The following is an 18647-nucleotide window of genomic DNA, read 5'->3' as shown; positions in this document are numbered from 1 at the left end:
TTTTTTTTTTTTTTTCATAAAACCTTTCTCTCTGATTATTTCATTCTGAAGTGGGGGTAAATTAAAGCGAAAGCCTCCAGTTCACTCACTCTTTAACATCTTTAACATTTTCAAGTGACTTGTTATTTAAGGACAAGATATCCCCGGGGCCATTTTGAGGTGGCATCTTACCCCAAGGGTAGATTTAACTTTACACTTCAGAAAGAAAAAAATAAATAAAAATAATTATTATTATTGGGGCTTGCTAGTCATTTTTTTCATGAAAAAATAAATAAATAATGCACATCCAGCGTAGGCCATAGTTAATTATCACGTATTTACTTCATTGCATATTGATTTACAGTTTAACATAACCAGCCATTAAATGAAGCCCAAGTGCCACCTACAGGCCGTTGTGAAGTATAGGATGTTGAGTCAAGAACAAGTGAGGGCATGACGTTAAAGGACTTTTTACATTACAACATTCACGTTAATAATGCAAAAATATTTAGCTATACACTATCCTAACTGCTAGGCTATATTGTAAATTCTCCGTAGTTATAGTAAAAAAATTATTTTATTTTTTTACAGTTGACCCCCTGAGGAAGCATTATTACTTTACTAAAATGCCCTAGCTATTCCAATGTTTAGGGATCCACTAAAATAGTAAGTCAAATCGGGGACTTTTAATCTAGTTTCAGGCCACGCTAGTACATTCATCGACTTCTCAGATCGAGCCAGTCAGTCACGCTTAATTGATGCAGGGAAATGGAGTTACCATGGCTGCTCATGCCGTCTTTTATCCTTCTGATCAATGGAGTTGAATTGTGTCTTTCAGATAACGGTGAGATTTATAGAATTTTGGTTTGATGCTGGCAGTTATCTATATTTGGTCGGTCGCGCTTTAATTTGTTAATTAAATGTAGATTCTTTAACTGCGTCTTTATAGTTAGCTATTTTTTATACCCAGCAAATCTTCTGAAGGCTTAAATTCACAAAGGCACGGCATAAAATGTTTATGCAAATGTATATATATATTGCAAATATAAATATCTTTCTCGGTATTTTTGTCTTGTTTTGCAATATAGAATCCAAACATCCTTTAATGAAGATACATTTACTTATGGTGCGAATTGTTCAAATGAAGTCTTGTTTTCTGAGAACAAAAATGAAGTGCTTTTGCTTAAAAAAAAAAATATCTTTCAGTGGAGAAAGAAAAGTTTCTCCTTTGAATTGGGTTTATTTTTCTAATTCCATTGGCAAATAATGTTTTTTTTTTTTTTGTCGTTTTTTTTAATATCATAAACTCATTTCATTTTGATCAGTTAGCATACTAAAAAAAAGTCAGTATAATATCATATGCCTTTTTGCTTCTCAAGTAAATGTGTTTAATGTTTTAGACATTTGCAATGGAAAACGAGACAAATTTACAAGAAAGAGCATAGATTTTTTTGTAGTGTGATCATAAGGTGAATGTAAAATGAATTAAAAAGTAATGAAGATCAAACTTTCAAGTATTGCTTGTAAGACATTTACATTTAGAGACCCTATTGATATATTGCATTCTATTTAATTGATTTATTTATTAAATTTACCTTCATAAAACCTGCAAAACTACGGTTTTGAAAATATGCATGTATTACTTCTATAGTTGTCAACAATCTGTGTTTAGAATAAATATTGAATGAACAGACAAGTGTTTTGAACAGTTTCTCTCTCTCTCCTCTCTCTCTCTCTCTCTCTCTCTCCATCAGCCAAGTGCTGGCAGTCATTCATGAAGAAGATCACAGAAGTCACAAATAATTACCAGTCATGCAATCAGGAGAACTGCAGCTGTCATCTCAGGTCAACTTCACAAATATAAAGTAGCCCTTGTTCAAAGAAGATCTAACAAAAGAATACATACATTGCAGATGCATACAGCTAAATAATGTAGACTTTGCTCCATCACTCTTTTGTTTGCAGTGTCTTAAAAGGTGACCTTAGGCCATTTGAAAACGGTATATCTGAGGGGTTGATGGCAGACACGGTCCACAGAGGTGTTGGTACGCACTACCAGATCATCGGGAACAAGTTGTACAGAGAACAAAGCTGCATGTTTCCAGCAAGGTTGGTGAACTATTATTATTATTCTTTTTTTTTTTTTTTTTAAGTAAAACCATGACCCTATGGTGTGCATATGGATTTTGAATATCAGACATTATCCTTTCTTTGCAGATGCAGTGGTGTTGAGCACTTCATCCTAAAAACGATTAACCGGTTGCCAGATCTGGAAGTGGTGATTAATGTGCGTGACTATCCACAAGTTCCTGGATGGGTTCAGCCAGTCATGCCTGTACTTTCTTTCAGTAAGGTGTGTACAACCACACACCAGTATATCATCATTGAACAATATACTAATTTTATTTTATGGCATCTCAGGAATATATGGTATATCATGCTTAATTATATTAAGGCAACTTACATTAATTTGTGCCTCTGCCTTCAGATTACTAACACTGACTGATCCCATAGCTTCACTTTCTAATAAAGGCACAATATGTAAGATCTTTTAATTAAATTATCCCAAAACCACTAGAACAGTGTTATATATTTTGCTGACTTGTGAACTGTTTCAAAGAATGTATAAAATGCACCGTGTCCATAGGTTCATAGTTTCGCCTGCCAATGACGTCATAAGCCCTCAATTTCTGGTTTTTAAATATTACAAAATATATATTTTTTTGGTAAAAGAATATGAGTGAATAGAAAATCCTATTTTCAACATTCAGAAAGTGCTTGGTTCATTTATTTCCACAACAAAATGAATATTAGTAGGGTTCTAATTGTTGTAATGCCTTTTCACATAGTTATACTTTTGTTCATTGTTTAGACTGCAGACTACCAGGACATCATGTACCCTGCATGGACATTTTGGGAGGGAGGTCCTGCTGTATGGCCTATTTACCCCACTGGACTGGGCCGATGGGACCTCATGAGGGATGACCTAAAGAAGTGGGCACCAGAGATTTAAGAAAGCTTGAGAATATACAGAGAGCTAACTGCATTACAGTCGATTTATTTCAGGCCAGATATATTCTAATGTTTAGTTCACACTCTTCAGATCAGCTGCTCGATGGCCCTGGAAGAAAAAAAAATCCAAAAGGATTCTTTAGAGGCTCTAGGTCAGTTGTGTCTCCATAATCTTAAATGCAGTGTTGTTTTCAGGGTAAGCTATTAGTTTTGCCAATATTTGTAGGACCAGTTCAGAAAGGGACCCTCTGATCCTTCTCTCAAGAGAAGCCCCTGAACTTGTGGATGCTGAGTACACCAAGAACCAGGCCTGGAAGTCAGAGAAGGTTTGTTTCTCCTTATTTAACATATAAAAGGCATCCTCGATCAGTATCGAACCATTCATTCGCCTAGGCCGCTGAAATGGTCTCCTGACTTGCACGTCCTGATTTTGCCAAGTCCGATGTGTTCCTAGGTCAACATATTTTGTTGACCCTGGAACAACATTTTACTCCAAAAATATATTCTTAACCATATCCCTACACCTAAACCTAACCTTAACCATGAGTAATCCCTAAAATCAGAGGAAATGATAGATGAATGACACTGATGTACAAGCACCAAACACTGATTTTAAGCATAAACTTCACAAAATCTATAAACTGGTTCTTCAAATCTGATTGGTTAATCACAATGTTGTTCCAGGGTCAACAACGATGTTGTCCCAGGAACGTGTCTCACTTGGTAAAATCAGGTTAGGCCTCCTGACTTGAGCCTGATTTTTGGCATCCCTTTTTTCTTCTCCATTTCTGTCATCTAATGGAGTTTGGGTGCCTTGCTGCTGTTGTCTTTTTCTTGCTTAATTGGGGCCTGAAAGACACTTAACTTTCAGAAATGTATTTTTATATATTTTTTAATAATGATTTATTGTCAACAAATAGCATGTAGTGTATACTAACTCATTCCATGGTTTAATATGGAAACATTTCACATGTTACATACAGTTTCATAAAAGGAACAAGGAAAAAGACTGATTCTTTTAGAGCTGCTTTATGGGAGAATCTGAACTGTCTCCTTAACTGAGTTTGGTTCACTGATTCTGCTATATCCAGTTTATTATTGTGAAGGTGAATTCCAACAGGGCAGCCCCTCAGTTTTATATGTATCATTATTGCTTTGATTTTGAGGGGCATACAAGGACAGGCTTGGGTAATACTAATCTAGACCAAGCTAGAGGTGCTTTAATATTTTCAGCAAACTCAAAATCTGTTTTATCTATTTGCTCTAGACTTTGTCATATCAGAACTACTATTTTGTGGTGTTTTTTCCCCCCCTCAGGATACTCTGGGTAGACCCCTTGCCAAAGAAATTCCCCTAGTTGACCACTGTGAATACAAGTAAGACCTGTCTGATTTCTGCTTTTGCATGAGCTACAGCAAAGAAACAGATGTCTGTCAGTGAATCAGCATTTAGACATTTTGTTATAGATTGTCTGTTCTCCCTATCTCTTAGATACCTTTTTAACTTTAGAGGTGTGGCTGCTAGTTTCCGCTTGAAGCATCTGTTCTTGTGTGGCTCGCTGGTTTTTCACGTCGGCGAGGACTGGCTTGAGTTCTTCTACCCACAGCTCAAGCCCTGGTTTCACTACATTCCTGTCAAACAGGACTTGTCTGATCTCAGGTAACTTCCTCTGGCTAGCTCATATTCACTCTTTTCTGTAACACAGTAAATAGTTATTTTAATTCCAGTCATTTTTGTCTCCATTAACAATTTTGCTAAACTTTACTAATGTGCCAGTGGACAATGACAAAGAGTTCAAATCTAAGTTTGTGCTCAAAAGCCTTATGCATTTCACAATGTTACATCTGTATTTCTATGTCAAATGACATGTCCAAGAGCAATCAAAGCACCAATTTCTTCAGTCTTGCATATATGGGGAAAAGGAAATGTTAGAAATTACGGATCTGTGTAAAATCTTCAGTTGAAATGTTGTCATTGTTTACCCTGCCCTCATATTGTTCCAGACCGGTTAAAGTAATTAAATGCAGAGAACTGCATGTAAACCGTTTTTCTTTCTGTTGTTAGAGAGCTGCTTCAGTTTGTGAAAGAAAACGATGCTGTAGCAGAAGAAATTGCTTTAAGGTAACAAATTGTTCAGACTGAAAAAATGAGTTTATCATTTAATCTTGTTTGTCAGGTATATACAGAGACCAAAAAATTCACTCACCCTCATGTTCCAAACCTGTATGACTTTTTTTCTCTGGAATATAAAAGAAATTTAGAAAAACGTGGAAGTGTTTTTCTTAATGGAAGTCAATGGTAAACCAAATAAATTGGTTACCAATATTGTTTAGACTAGCTTCCTTTATTTTCTGCAGAAGAAAAAAGGAGCATATAAGTTATGTAATGTAAACATATTATATATGTTTGGCTGAAATATGCCTTTAAGACATTGTCTGTGCTAATAGTTAATTTTATGGTTCTGTACTTCTTTAGGGGCCAGAACTTTATTCTGGATCATCTCCGTATGGAGGACGTGTCTTGTTACTGGGAAAGGCTCCTCACTGACTTTAGCAAGCTGCTCAAATACAAACCCAAGAGAAAAACAAACTACAATCAGATCATCCACAAAGCCAGCAGATCTGAACTCTGACCTTAGGATATCATCATTCTTTTTGTTTGCCTTTATTCTTGCTCTTCATTCTGTTGCTCTTTAAACTGATCTTAGCTGGCTTAGAAAAGCGTTTAAAGGCAGCTCTGTGCGGTTAATCCAGTGAATCCTGCCAAATGTCTTCAAGACTGTCTATATCACATCAATGGTTAAGAACTAAAGGAATGTTTTAAAATCAGTTAAGTTACCATATATCGATCTGCATAATTAAAAAAAGATCTGTCTAGACCCTCATCATCTTGATGTCAGGAAGATTACATCTAAAATATGTTTGGTGTCTTCAAAGCATTAAGGTCATAAGAAGTCAGTTTGAAGTGTGTTGTTAAATCTGATGCAAGTGTAACAAACTGTAAAAATAATTTGTGAAACAACACACAACAACCTGCCAGAATGCCTTAGAGAAGTTGTTGCTGCAATGTTGTTGTTGTCATAAGTTTTGTTTGTAGACATTTTTCCTTTGCTGAGTTATGGGGTTATTTCAGTTGAATAGTGTGGACTAGTTATTTCAGTTCAAAGAAATCCTGTCATCTAGGCCATAAGACCACATATATTAATTACATGAGACACTGTCAGTAGATTACTTTGATTAAGTGCAGAATGTCTTTTTCCAGTAAAGAATCTCTGGATCCAGATGATGATTAGTGATTTTGGATGAACTTGTACCATTTGTAACATGTCTTCTATGTCACGATCAGTGGAACAATACCAGCAAAACCTCAGTAATGCAGTATTAGTACTAAAGTATTGATGATTTTGATTTCACACTTAAGTGCCACTAGTGGAACATTCGAATGTAAACAGAGCTGAATTGATACTTCCATTTTGAATATGTTCTAGTATTCCAGTAGATAATTGTCAGTGTCTGTAGATTTAAGATTTTTTCACATTCATTTTTATATGACCTCAAACCAGTCGTTTCAATAAAGGTAATAATGTTTAACCCCTGAAAATGTTTTTTTCTTTATTCCTTTATCTTTGGAAGCCCTTGATTACCAAGATAAACAAGAAATGATGCATAAAATATAAAATAAGGCTCGAGACTTCTTAATGCAACGACACAACGGTGTGGAAATTACACCCTTGCAATTAGAACATGACTTTAAAATAAAAATTTTGCTTGGAAAACAAATAAAAAACAACATTTCAAGACGCTTTTTTGAGCAAAACTAGACAATCAGTTGGGTCCTCCACCACTTGATGGCGCAAAAGGACCATTGTTTAAGGAAGTGAACATGTTGACATTGTAATGGTTGCTGAAGAAGCATTGAATGAAAGCAGGTGAGACGTGAAGGGTTTTGTGCGAACAAGTCCATATATAAGTCTAGATTTATATTACGCTTTGCTCCATATGTAATGTCATTTATTTTCAGAAAATCTAATCTTTTTGGAATTGTACAAATAATCCTATAATGTCAAGCGATGTCAGTCGCCTACAGTACATACTGTAAAATATAACGTCTTTAGTTTAACGTAACTTACTCAGTATGAGTAACGTTATGACTAGATTTCTATTAGTGCTTGTTTAGAATGTGGAATATTATTTCGTGCTTCGTTAAACATTCTTCTCTCCACTGCACTTGTTCAGAATATGTTGAATTCTACTTTGTTGTTTGACTATCCCCCAAAACAGCATTCATATATTGCCTTTGGTTTAATTATGATTGTCTTCGAATGTAACGTTACGACTGGATCTTTTTCTCTTGAGTTCTGAGAAAAAGAGAGAATTTCGAGATGACTATCAATTCTGAGAAGAAAGACAGCATTGTGAGATAAAAGGTGACAAATCATAAAGGATAAAATATAATATTTGTATATATATATATATATATATATATATATATATATATATATATATATATATATATATATATTACGAGAATTACAAATTCTGAATTCTGAGGGAAAAGGGCAGAATAAAGAGATATAAACGAATTTTAAGATGTAAACTAGTATTTTCAAAGAAACCTTTTTGTTATCTTTTTCTCAGAATTGTGAGAATTAAATCATGTTATATAAAGTGGCAATTAATTTATTTTTATTTATTTATTTTGGAAGCGAGCTTCCATACTTTATTCCTCTGTGATGCAGAAACTCTTTTTGGCAGCTGTGTTGCTTCAGGTGTTAAATGCAGCCTGTCTGTATGATTTTGTCATCTAACTATAGGGCATTGTCCGTGTGGATGAACATGCATAAACACGCTCTTATACCTCTGGCTTTGTGTTTCTGTGATTGAACAGCTTGTTGATGTGTACTGCAGGCGGGCAGGGGTCTTCACTCACATGTGGGGGGACAGATGCACATGGACTTGACGGCTCACATTTGAGTCTTCCTAATGTCCAAGCGTCTGATACCTCCACAAAGACCTTACCACAGCACTTAGGTAAACCAGAGTTCCCCGACACAGGATGGAATCGTATCAAAGATCTTTTCTACAGGGGGTAAGTATCAGTGATGTGTCCGCAATACATAACACTCTGTTGTGTTGCTCTGCCGTTGTAATTGGACTTTAAATGTATAGTTATTTATCTTTCACCGGCCTTGCTACATGTGATATAAGATTTCATTCACAATTATCTAAGCACGGCCAGATGTTATGCCATAATTGTATTACACAATATCAGACATTCTTCTGTAATATTTTCACTTGAATCTCTTTGACTCTGTTCTGCTCTCCACACAGTGAGGGTCAGATGTACTCAGAGGAGTTAAGGAACATAGTAAAGAGTGGCATTGCTGCAGCCATGGTTGGGATGGTCTACGGAGGCCTGCCAGGAGCAAGACATGCCCGTGAGAGATTCATCCAGCTCAGCCAGGCTGAAATTTACCTAAACAGAGTGGATGCAGTGGTAAGACAAAAAATGACAGAGCCTGAAAATATAGGTATAATATATATCTGTTTTGTACAGTGGGTATAGAAGTCATTTATCAAAGCCATTTGACTTTCAACTGTGATCAGCTGTGGTCATTTTGATTAGCTCATCATGAAAAGAGTTTTCCTGGAGCATTTCAGTTCTTGGTAGTGCAACTGAAGCAAATAATCAATTATGGGTGCCTTCTTACTTTTTGTGAACACTTCGGTGGCATTACGCAAACATTTCCACATAGTGCTGTAGACATGTTAGTGTGTGTTTAAATGAGCCGTTTTAGGGGGGCGTGTCATGGCAGAGACTTAATTTTGATTAAGAACATCTCTGTGGATTTCAGACTTTAGTCTTTGCAACTTCACAGATCTTCTTCATGTACCAAAAGCTTGTAACTTGTCAAATTGAAATCGCATCATATGACCCCTTTAATGGAGCTGAAATGTGCACACAGTGATGTTATGTGTATATATTTTGTCTCTCCAGCGCTCAGCCCATAATGCAGCTATTCGTGGGTTTGTGCGCTTTGGCTGGAGGTGGAGTTGGAGGGTAGCAGCTTTTGTGACCATGTTTAAGTAAGTTATGTTAATGTTTAATTTGTGAGACATTTAATTAGATGTTTAAATACGCTTGTATTAGACAAAGATATAGATCACCTAAAAATGACAATTTGCTGAAAATGTACTCATACTCAAGGCACAGATGAATTTGTTTCTTCATCAGAACAGATTTGGAGACATTTAGCATTACATCCTTCCTCACCAGTGCATCACTCCGACTGTAAATTTGACATTGTTTTCTCTTCTGATTCCACAATCCATCACTCTATTTTTTGAAAATTGTGAAAAAACTACTGATTTAGCCAATGGTGTGATTTTGGGGAACTGTTTAAGGAAACATTTCTTTAGGCACTGCTGGTTTGTTAATTACAAACTACACCTTTCCAGTGTGCAGCAATATTATAACTGCACATCTGAGTTTTAGAAATATATACAGCTTGTGTCTGTAAACAGAATAGAATTGGATTAGAAGTACTGTACTAGGATTGTTGTTGCAGGAAAATGAATAGCCTGTCAGTTTCCGGATTGATGAAAAATGCTTTATGCCATTCATGTCTTTTTTTACAGCACTGTAAGTACTGGATTGACAGTGTACAGAGACAAAAGTGCTCTGAGCCATTTCGCTGTTGCAGGTGGTAAGTTCACAAACTCACCCTCTGGGTGATGGTACTTTAGTAGGCCTGTGTCTGTGCCTCAAGTTAACTGATTTGTGTTTGTGTTCAGCTCTCACAGGAGGAGTGTTCCGGCTGAATCTGGGACTTCGAGGGTTGCTGGCTGGTACAGCCATAGGAGCTGTTCTGGGGTGAGTAGAACACACACACAGATAAAGAGAGAGATTGTGGGTGCTTGTGTGGGTGTGTGTGTCTGCGCGCATCTCAAGTCAGTCAGTATCAGCGCTGTTGCTCTCTCTGGAGAGATGTGTCTACCCTTGAGCTACACTAGACTCTTTGCTCCATCACACTAGCATCTCCCTCCCTCTCTGAGGGTGTTCTGGCAGTCAGCTGTGGCCTTCCCTGTAACCCTGTTTCTTACAGCTGCATCTCCCAGCAAAAACAGCCCCCTTTTGCTCCCCCAATCCTACTTTTGTCTCTTTTCATTTCTCATTATCAGAGATACCGATATGCTTAACAGAAGTCTTTGATCTGAAGAGCCATCAGCTGTGATGTGCTTTTATTTCATTTACTTTGTTTTTCTTCTCTCCCAGTTTTCCTGTTATATTTCATCTTAGTTTCAGGTTCATTAATACTTTCTCACTCTTTCCCCTCATTAGCTTAAATAGAAGAGCCTCACACAGCTGTTTAACAGTCACCTGAAGAGACTTATATATTTTGCTCACTTGAGATATGCGCATGGAATAAATTCTTGGCATGTCGTTTCATGAAAAGTTGTTCTTTGTTCTTTTTTATTATTGAGAATTTCATATTATCATATTGTTACTGAAATGAAAGTTGACTATTATCCAGCACTCAGTTTTGGTCCCACCACCTGTCAGATCAGAATTGCACCCCTGCGGTACATAGAATGCCAGTGTTTCACTTCTGGAAGTATTTTCATTAATTAAACAAACAGGAACAAAATGCATAGCTATATTGTGTCTGATTTTGTTCTAAATATCTGCATGGCTGTGATTACCTGTGCACCTTGTGTTTATATCTGTGCTTATATTCAGCGCAGCAGCACTCTCGCTCATGTGATATTGCTTAATTGCTCCGAGACAAATATGTGATTTTATAACAGGCTGCCGGCTGGAGTTGTAATCATTGGTCTGCAGAAGCTGGGGGGCGAGACCATGCATGACAAGAGACAACGGCAAAGACGAGAGCTACATGAGCTGAGAGTCGCAGAATGGTTAGTTTTAGAAAATCTTTTAGTTCTAGGACAGAACTGATAAACTAGTCATTTTGAACAGAACACTGAGCTGATGTCTTCATTACAGGAATGCTCGTCTCAAGCTTACAGATGATCTTATTGGAGAAATGAAGTGTGAGAAACATCAGGACACCGATGATGACGTTCAACGAATAGAGAAGCTGCTCAATCAAGCTAGGAATGAGAAAGGTGCAAAGTGCTCGGACAGCTAGTAACATCAGAGACTTGAAAATACATTAACAAAAACTTGCTGATTATTCTGAATGTGATATTTCTAGGATGTTTTCTGAATTCCTGGTACCTGCTCCCATTATTTATTTCAGTCAAAATCATTATAAATGTAATACTTATTTTCATTTGTAATTGCTATTTACTGCACTTGCAGATGAAGCTGATTCAGTTGGGTAAAGTATTTGGATTAGACACATTTACAAGTAAAAACTGTTTTGTGTGTTATTGTAATCGATGGGTCTAACCAATGTAAAAATATCAGTGCCAAATAAACTCGGCAAAAGAAAAAAAGAAAGAAACGTCCATTTTTTTTCAGGACACTGAAAATATATTTTAAAGATAATTTGTAAAATCCAAATTAGTAATATTTTCCATACTTGTTCAGTGAACCATAAACAATTATTGCACATGCAGTTGCATTGTCCTTAAACTTAAAACTTTATGCTGATTGTGAATGTTGTTTGCCATTAGCTGTAATTAGAATCTACAAAACCCTTTCTGTTCATTTGCGCTGAAGTGGCAAACTGTACCGCAGAAGTTTCGATTTCAAGTAATTTGCATGCTATAGGCTTTGCTGCTAATTAGAAAGGCATGGACAGATCTATTCACTATAAAGTGGGTTAACCCTCTAGTCTATGGTATGCATCATGCTGTAACAATGAAATATTTTTTCCAGTAAGTTTCCAGTTTTTATTATATTAAATGGCTTCATTCAAATTAAAACAGGTCTTTGGGGGGATACTTAGGCAATGCTGTACATGGCAATCAATGCTGTACAACAATGGAAAATGGTCATTTTCAATTTAAATGTACATTTCTTTTAGAAATTGATAAATTGATATAGTCAGAACTCATCAAAAATAAGCAAATCCCTATCATTTAACCTTCAAGCGAACTCCTCATCAGTCTCAGAGCTAACTCTGCACTCTTCCTATTAGCCTTTCCATAAAATATTGCTGTATTCTTTTTCTGAAGAAATAATTTTTTTGTTATTATTATCATATTATTTATGCTACTATCTATAAAAAATATCAGTGGGGAACATTACTGCAATTCTACTCTGGTACAGCGTAGCCATATGATGATATACCTATTTTTCAGTAGTGGTAAGTTGTTCGCTGGCATGGAAGCTTCAAAACTCCTCGTGCGAAGACCGATGAGGTAAAGACGTGTGTGATTCAACTGCGCAATGACAAGGTAAATGCACCTTATTATCTTTCCTTTATTCTCCTTTCTTTCCTTTCCTCTCTCCACCACTTTCCACATGCACTTCTATTCCTGTTGTCTCTCAATGGAAAAACTCTTGCACAACAAGGTTCAATCATGCTAGCCTGCATCATATCCACAATTCTTCTATTGCACCCTTTTCTTTTTCTATGGGCCTCTGGAATTGTCTTTTAGTTGTCAACAAAGCTGACTTCATTCCAGCTTTTGCTTACTCAGTCAGCTCTAAGTGGCTTGACTGAGACCTGTATTAAACCTGAAGACAGAGCAAACCCTGCTGCTATTTCTCCTTTCTTCTGTGGTGTTATCCTCTCTTCCCACCCCGACACCGCATCATCAGATGTTAATTGTACCACAGATAATCTATATTCTACACTAACTAGCTTCCTAGACAATATCTGTCATATTTCCTCCAGAACAGCAAGTGCAACACCCCATCAGTACAGCACCAGTTTACCATCCAACTGGTCTCATCAATGATAATCCTATCAAGTTCAGCCAGGAATCTTGGGGTGGTCCTTGATGATCAGCTGACCTTTAAAGATCACATCACATTGCAAAAAAAGCATGATCATACAGGTTTGCACTACACAACATCAGGAAAATCAAACCCTTTCTAACAGAGCATGCAACACAGCTTCTCATCCAGGCCCTTGTCACTTCTCTTCTGCTCTTCTGGATGGACTTCCAAGATGTGCAATCAGACCTCTGCAAATGATACGGAATGCAGTAGCATGTTTTGTTTTCAGTGAGCCCATGTCACACCACTTCTCATCTCTGGCTTCCAATCTCGGCACTTATCAAGTTCAAGACATTGGTGCTTGCCTAACAGCCACAGGCTCCATACCCTCCTACCTCCACTCTCTCCTATGCATCTATATCCCCTCTAGAAGCCTGCGGTTGGTAAACAAGGGGCGGCTTGTAGTCCCATTGCAGAGAGACACCAAATCTCTCTCAAGGACGTTTTCTTTCACCATTCTCTGTTGGTGGAATGACCTAACTCCATCCAAGCAGCCAAATCCCTCACAGTCTTCAAGAAACAACTGAAAACTCTCTTCAATCTAACTGCCTCCAATAATAATAATACAACTCTATGCCTTCACTTTTTCTGTTCTCTTATTATCCTCCTGTCCTATCTTTTAACTATTTTGAATGATGACTCAAACCTTGCATAATGGGCAGCACTTGTGTTTATTGATACATTGCTTGTTGTATTCCTTAACTTTAAATCGATTTGAATGAAATCATCTGCCAAATTAATAAATATAAATGTTTACCATAACACACCAGAAGAAAGATGGCCAGGGCCCCTGTTCACCTGCAGATGTAGCTAATAAACGGCAATGACATATAAGACAGTGCTACAAAGAGACAGGAATAGGTTATTTAACAATTTAATGTTAAAACCATAATGTTAAAATATATTTATATGAATTTAGACACTTGTTGGAAATAAAAGCAGTTAAAAGTCAGATAATTTTTCATTTTTGCTGAGTTTATATACAGCTGAAACTATAATAAACTGATTTTAAAATATCTGAGCTGTTAACAAATGAAGTAAGGAATATTTTTAATGTTGTCTATTGCACATGGCATTACAGCATTTTTAGACCAGAGGTTAATGCAGGTTTTATTAAGAATCTTTTAAGATCACGTATAGAACTCAATTTTGTTCAGTTCTTCAAAATCTTGAATTTGCATCAAGTAAATGTATCTTGATTCAATGACCTTTGGATATTTGAATTGGAAACCAAACAAAACACTGAGCTATATATATATATATATATATATATATATATATATATATATATATATATATATATATAATTTCTTTTTTTTTTTTTTTTTTTCAGAATATTTAAGGCCACAAATTTATGAATTTATGCCCTGATTTAAGATCTTTATATGGCTTTATTTTGTCAAAGACAACTGTATAACTACAGTACTTACTGAGGTTTGATGTTGTCATAAAGAGCATAGTTATATGTCAAAATTACTCTTTGATAATACAGCATATTGAGCAGGGATGATGCTTGTCAGCTGCTGTTAGCTCTCCTCTGTAAACAACTTCTCCTCTCCAGCCATCCTACAACAAGCCCTCTAGACCCAATCTCCTCACACCCTCTCGAAGCAATCTCTCCTACACTTTTACCAGCACTCACACACATCATCAACACATCTCTCCTCACAGGCGCCTTCCCCACTGCATTCAAGCAGGCTCGGGTAACCCCACTGCTCAAAAAACCCACATTAAACACTTCTCTTATAGACTGCTACAGACCTGTCTGTCTCATTCCATTTATAGCAAAAACCCTGTTTTTAACCAGGTATCATTGTTTCTTTCACAGAACAACAAACTGGTTTCAGGAGTGGCCATTCAATGGAGACTGCGCTATTGTCAGTCACAGAGGCCTTGTGGATTGCAAAAGCTGATTTCAAATCATTAATTCTTATTCTGCTGGATCTGTCTGCTGCATTTCACACTTTTCAAAAGAGAACCTCTCTTTATCTCCTTGCACTGGCTTCCGGTTGTGGGTCACATCAATTTCAGCAACCCTCTACTTCCACTCACTACTATGAACCTACATCCCCTCCAGAAGTCTGAGATCCGCTAGTGAGCGATGCCTTGTGGTACCATCACAGAGAGGCTCAAAATCTCTTTCCAGAACATTCTCCTTCACCATTCCTGGCTGGTGGAATGATCTTCCCAACCCTATCCGGAAAGCTGGATTCCTGACTAATTTACCGCTGAAAACTCTCTTTCAACACTACTTGACTTCATCCTAACTTAAAGAAGAAAAAAATAATTTGTCTTTCTCTTTATTTTTGCCCTTTCTAGATTGTACTTATTTGAACAATGCCTGAAACTTGGTATTACAAGCACTTTCTGTGTGTTTGACTCTTTAAGAAGAATCACTTTATGTATTCCCCAATTTTAAGTCGCTTTGGATAAATGCATCTGCAAAATGATTAAATGTAAATCTAAGATGTGACAACAGCTGTGTTTCTCTCAGATGTACGGTAATGCCTAAAACAGTCTGATACAGTAATAGACAGCATACTGTTCCTCATTTCCAAATAAGATAACTTTTGGCAAACAGCAGGCAAGAAAGAATTAACCCAGTATTAAAAATGGCTGTGAATAATGTATGCACATTTAAAAGACTTTTTAAAAGAATTTATGTGAAATACATATTATAAAGTTTACAACCAAATTTGATACATCAGTATTTTTTTAATTACTGAAGAGGATATAGATGGATTTATAGAGCCATCTGACTGACTGGAAAAGTAGAGTGCGTGTGAAATATATTATTCATTATTCCAGTCAAACTAAATATTTAATTGAGAACATGTACAGCAGCACTACTTGTAATTGTAATAAAAATTCACATTGACTGCACAGACAAGACTCAGTGCTCCATACATGTGCAGCTATTACTCTAATTACTCTGGTAGACCAATAGCATCACCATGAGTACAAATTGTAAATTGCACCTTTATACACAAAATGACCTCGGGAGAAAGTAGTCAAGTTTGTGTCATTCTCATTTGAGTGAATTAAATACTGTAGCTAGTTCACAAATGTCAGAAACAGAAAGAGTAATGGGATGCCACTATAGAAAGGTACTCATATTATCAGTGACAACATGGATGGAATTGTTGCTCTGTTTTATAAAGGCAAAAATCAAGCTGATAACAAACAACCAGCTTTCTATGGCCTCTCAATAGTCCAGTTATATTGGCTTTGTTTTCACTCATAGAATGTCGCAACACACCTGGTCTCTATTTACCCAAAGAAAACTTAATTCACACCCCTTCTGATCTTACTCCAGTGGCTCCCAGTTTCAACCAGAATTATGTATACACTAAATGTATATGTATACACTGGCTATTGTGACTGCCACTGAAACAGCACCTCCCTACCTCAATTCACTAATTCAAGTGTATTCTTTCTTCTGTCAGCTCAGATCACTGAATGAGTTATGTCTTGACGTTCCTTCACAGTGAGGTAAAAAAAATAATTTTCCAAAACCTTCACCTTCTCTGTTCCTCTCTGGTGGAATGGTCAACCTCCATCCAAACTTCTGAAATCATCACAAGTTTCAAGAAGCAGCTGAAGACATGTCATGTCAAGTCAAGTCACCTTTATTTATATAGCACTTTATACAATACAGGTTGTGTCAAAGCAGCTTTGCAGTGCTGAACAAGAAAAACATCTATTTTGCTTGAGTAGATCATTTACAATAGTAAACAAAGTCAGTTCATAATTGATCTCAGTGTCCAGCTCAGTTCAGCTCTATTCAAACAGTGTATTTGGAATCATTTGTTCCCAAATAAGCAAGCCAAAGTTGATTGTGGCAAGGAACCTAAAGTATGTCATGACAGAAATGAATAAAAAAAAAAAAAAACTTGGCAGAAACCAGGCTCAGTTGTGGGGCCAGTTCTCCTCTGGCCAGAAGAAACCAAAATGGTGTGGTCAGACTGTGCAAAGGACTCTCATATTCTCATACTCTTTGCTGAGGATTTGTACCAATGGCCATCGAGGTCCACCCAGGACTGTTGGGACACTGTAAAAATTGTGAATAAAAATAGAGTGCATTGATATGGAAATGTCAATATTTTATTCAGAATACAACATAGATGACATATCAAATGTTTAAACTGACAAAATGTGTCATTTTAAGGGAAAAATAAGTTGATTTTAAATTTCATGGCATCAACCATCTCAAAAAATGTTTACCACTGTTTGGCATCCCCTCTTCTTTTTATAACAGTCTGCAAATGTCTGGGGACTGAGGAGTCAAGTTTAGGAATAGGAATGTTGTTCCATCCTTGTCTAATGGGCTTCTAGTTGCGCCAAATGTTTTCTATGGGTGAAAGATCTGGACTGCAGGTTGGCCATTTCAGTATCTGGATCCTTCTACGCAGCCATGATGTTGTAATTGATGCAGTATGTGGTCTGGCATTGTCATGTTGGAAAATGCAAGGTCTTCCCTGAAAGAGACGACGTCTGGATGGGAGCATATGTTGTTCTAGAACTTGGATATACATTTCAGCATTGATGGTGCCTTTCCAGATGTGTAAGCTGCCCATGCCACACGCACTCATGCAACCCCATACCATCAGAGATGCAGACTTCTGAACTGAGCACTGATAACAACTTCTCTTTAGTCCGGATGACATGGCGTCCCAGTTTACCAAAAAGATCTTCAAATTTTGATTTGTCTGACCACTGAACAGTTTTCTACTTTGCCACAGTCCATTTTAAATGAGACTTGGCCCAGAGAAAACGCCTGCCCTTATTTAGAATGTTGCACATGTTTAGATATGGTTTATTTTTTGACATATAGAGTTTTAGCCGGCAACGGCGAATGGCACGGTGGATTGTGTTCACAGACAATGTTTTCTGGAAGTTTTCCTGAGCCCATGTTGTGATTTCCATTACAGTAGCATTCCTGTATGTGATGCAGTGCCGTCTAAGGGCCCGAAGATCACGGGCATCCAGTATGGTTTTCCGGCCTTAACTCTTACGCACAGAGATTGTTCCAGATTCTCGAATCTTTGGATGAAATTATGTACCAGATGATGATAACTTAAAACTCTTTGCAATTTTCTCTGAGAAACTCCTTTCTGATATTGCTCTACTATTTTTCACAGCAGCACTGGGGGAATTGGTGATCCTCTGTCCATCTTGACTTCTGAGAGGCACTTTATATACCCAGTCATGCTGCCAATTGAACTAATAAGTTGCAAATTGGTCCTCCAGCTGTTCCTTATATGTATATTTAATTGCTACCTTTCCCAACTTTTTTTGTAATGTTAGCTGTCATTAAATCCAAAATGAGCCAATATTTGGCATGATATTACAAAATGTCTCACTTTCAATATTTGATATGTTATCTATATTATATTGTGAATAAAATATAAGTTTATGAGATTTGTAAATTATTCCATTGCTTTTTTACCCACAATTTGCACTGTGTCCCAACTTCTTTGGAATCGGGTTTGTACAAAACATTGTTGTGTTACTAATCACAAAACCCATCATCGCATTACATTTATTGCATATGTACAGATTTATTACAAACTTTATTACAATTCTCTATAATAAAAAGTTTAAACTCCAAAGTTTAGATTCCAACGTGTGATACCTTCGGTAAATAGTGAATGCCAGACTGATGTTCACTAGAAAAACCCTCCTTCTGGAATGGGGCGTGTGTTTACGTCATCCCGTGCCACGCACTCGCAGACGTCGTC

At 36.8% G+C, this 18647-nt stretch overlaps 1 protein-coding gene and 1 pseudogene across 3 annotated transcripts; both read left to right on the top strand.

Annotated features, from left to right (window-relative positions):
- The first annotated feature begins 709 nt into the window (after positions 1-709).
- On the top strand, positions 710-6591 carry LOC113105557 (protein O-glucosyltransferase 1-like; annotated as a pseudogene).
- A 251-nt stretch (positions 6592-6842) lies between these two features.
- Positions 6843-15253, top strand: LOC113105545 (complex I assembly factor TIMMDC1, mitochondrial-like). 3 transcript variants are annotated; one of them, XM_026266677.1, is made up of 10 exons: positions 6843-6919; positions 7879-8079; positions 8322-8487; positions 8989-9077; positions 9630-9697; positions 9786-9864; positions 10800-10910; positions 10999-11120; positions 12267-12359; positions 14735-15253. In XM_026266677.1, exons 1-9 carry the CDS (start codon positions 6888-6890, stop codon positions 12320-12322), a joined length of 924 nt encoding a protein of 307 aa, XP_026122462.1. In that variant the 5' UTR covers positions 6843-6887; the 3' UTR covers positions 12323-12359; positions 14735-15253. The 3 variants fall into 3 exon arrangements, with proteins under 3 accessions (XP_026122462.1, XP_026122445.1, XP_026122454.1); XM_026266660.1 differs by having other exon boundaries at positions 12264-12359; XM_026266669.1 differs by lacking the exon at positions 14735-15253 and adding an exon at positions 12803-12998 and having other exon boundaries at positions 12264-12359.
- Positions 15254-18647: the final 3394 nt, after the last annotated feature.

Source organism: Carassius auratus, chromosome 1 (assembly GCF_003368295.1).
Source record: "Carassius auratus strain Wakin chromosome 1, ASM336829v1, whole genome shotgun sequence".
Classification (NCBI taxonomy): domain Eukaryota; kingdom Metazoa; phylum Chordata; class Actinopteri; order Cypriniformes; family Cyprinidae; genus Carassius; species Carassius auratus.
This window is presented reverse-complemented; position numbering and strand designations above follow the sequence as displayed.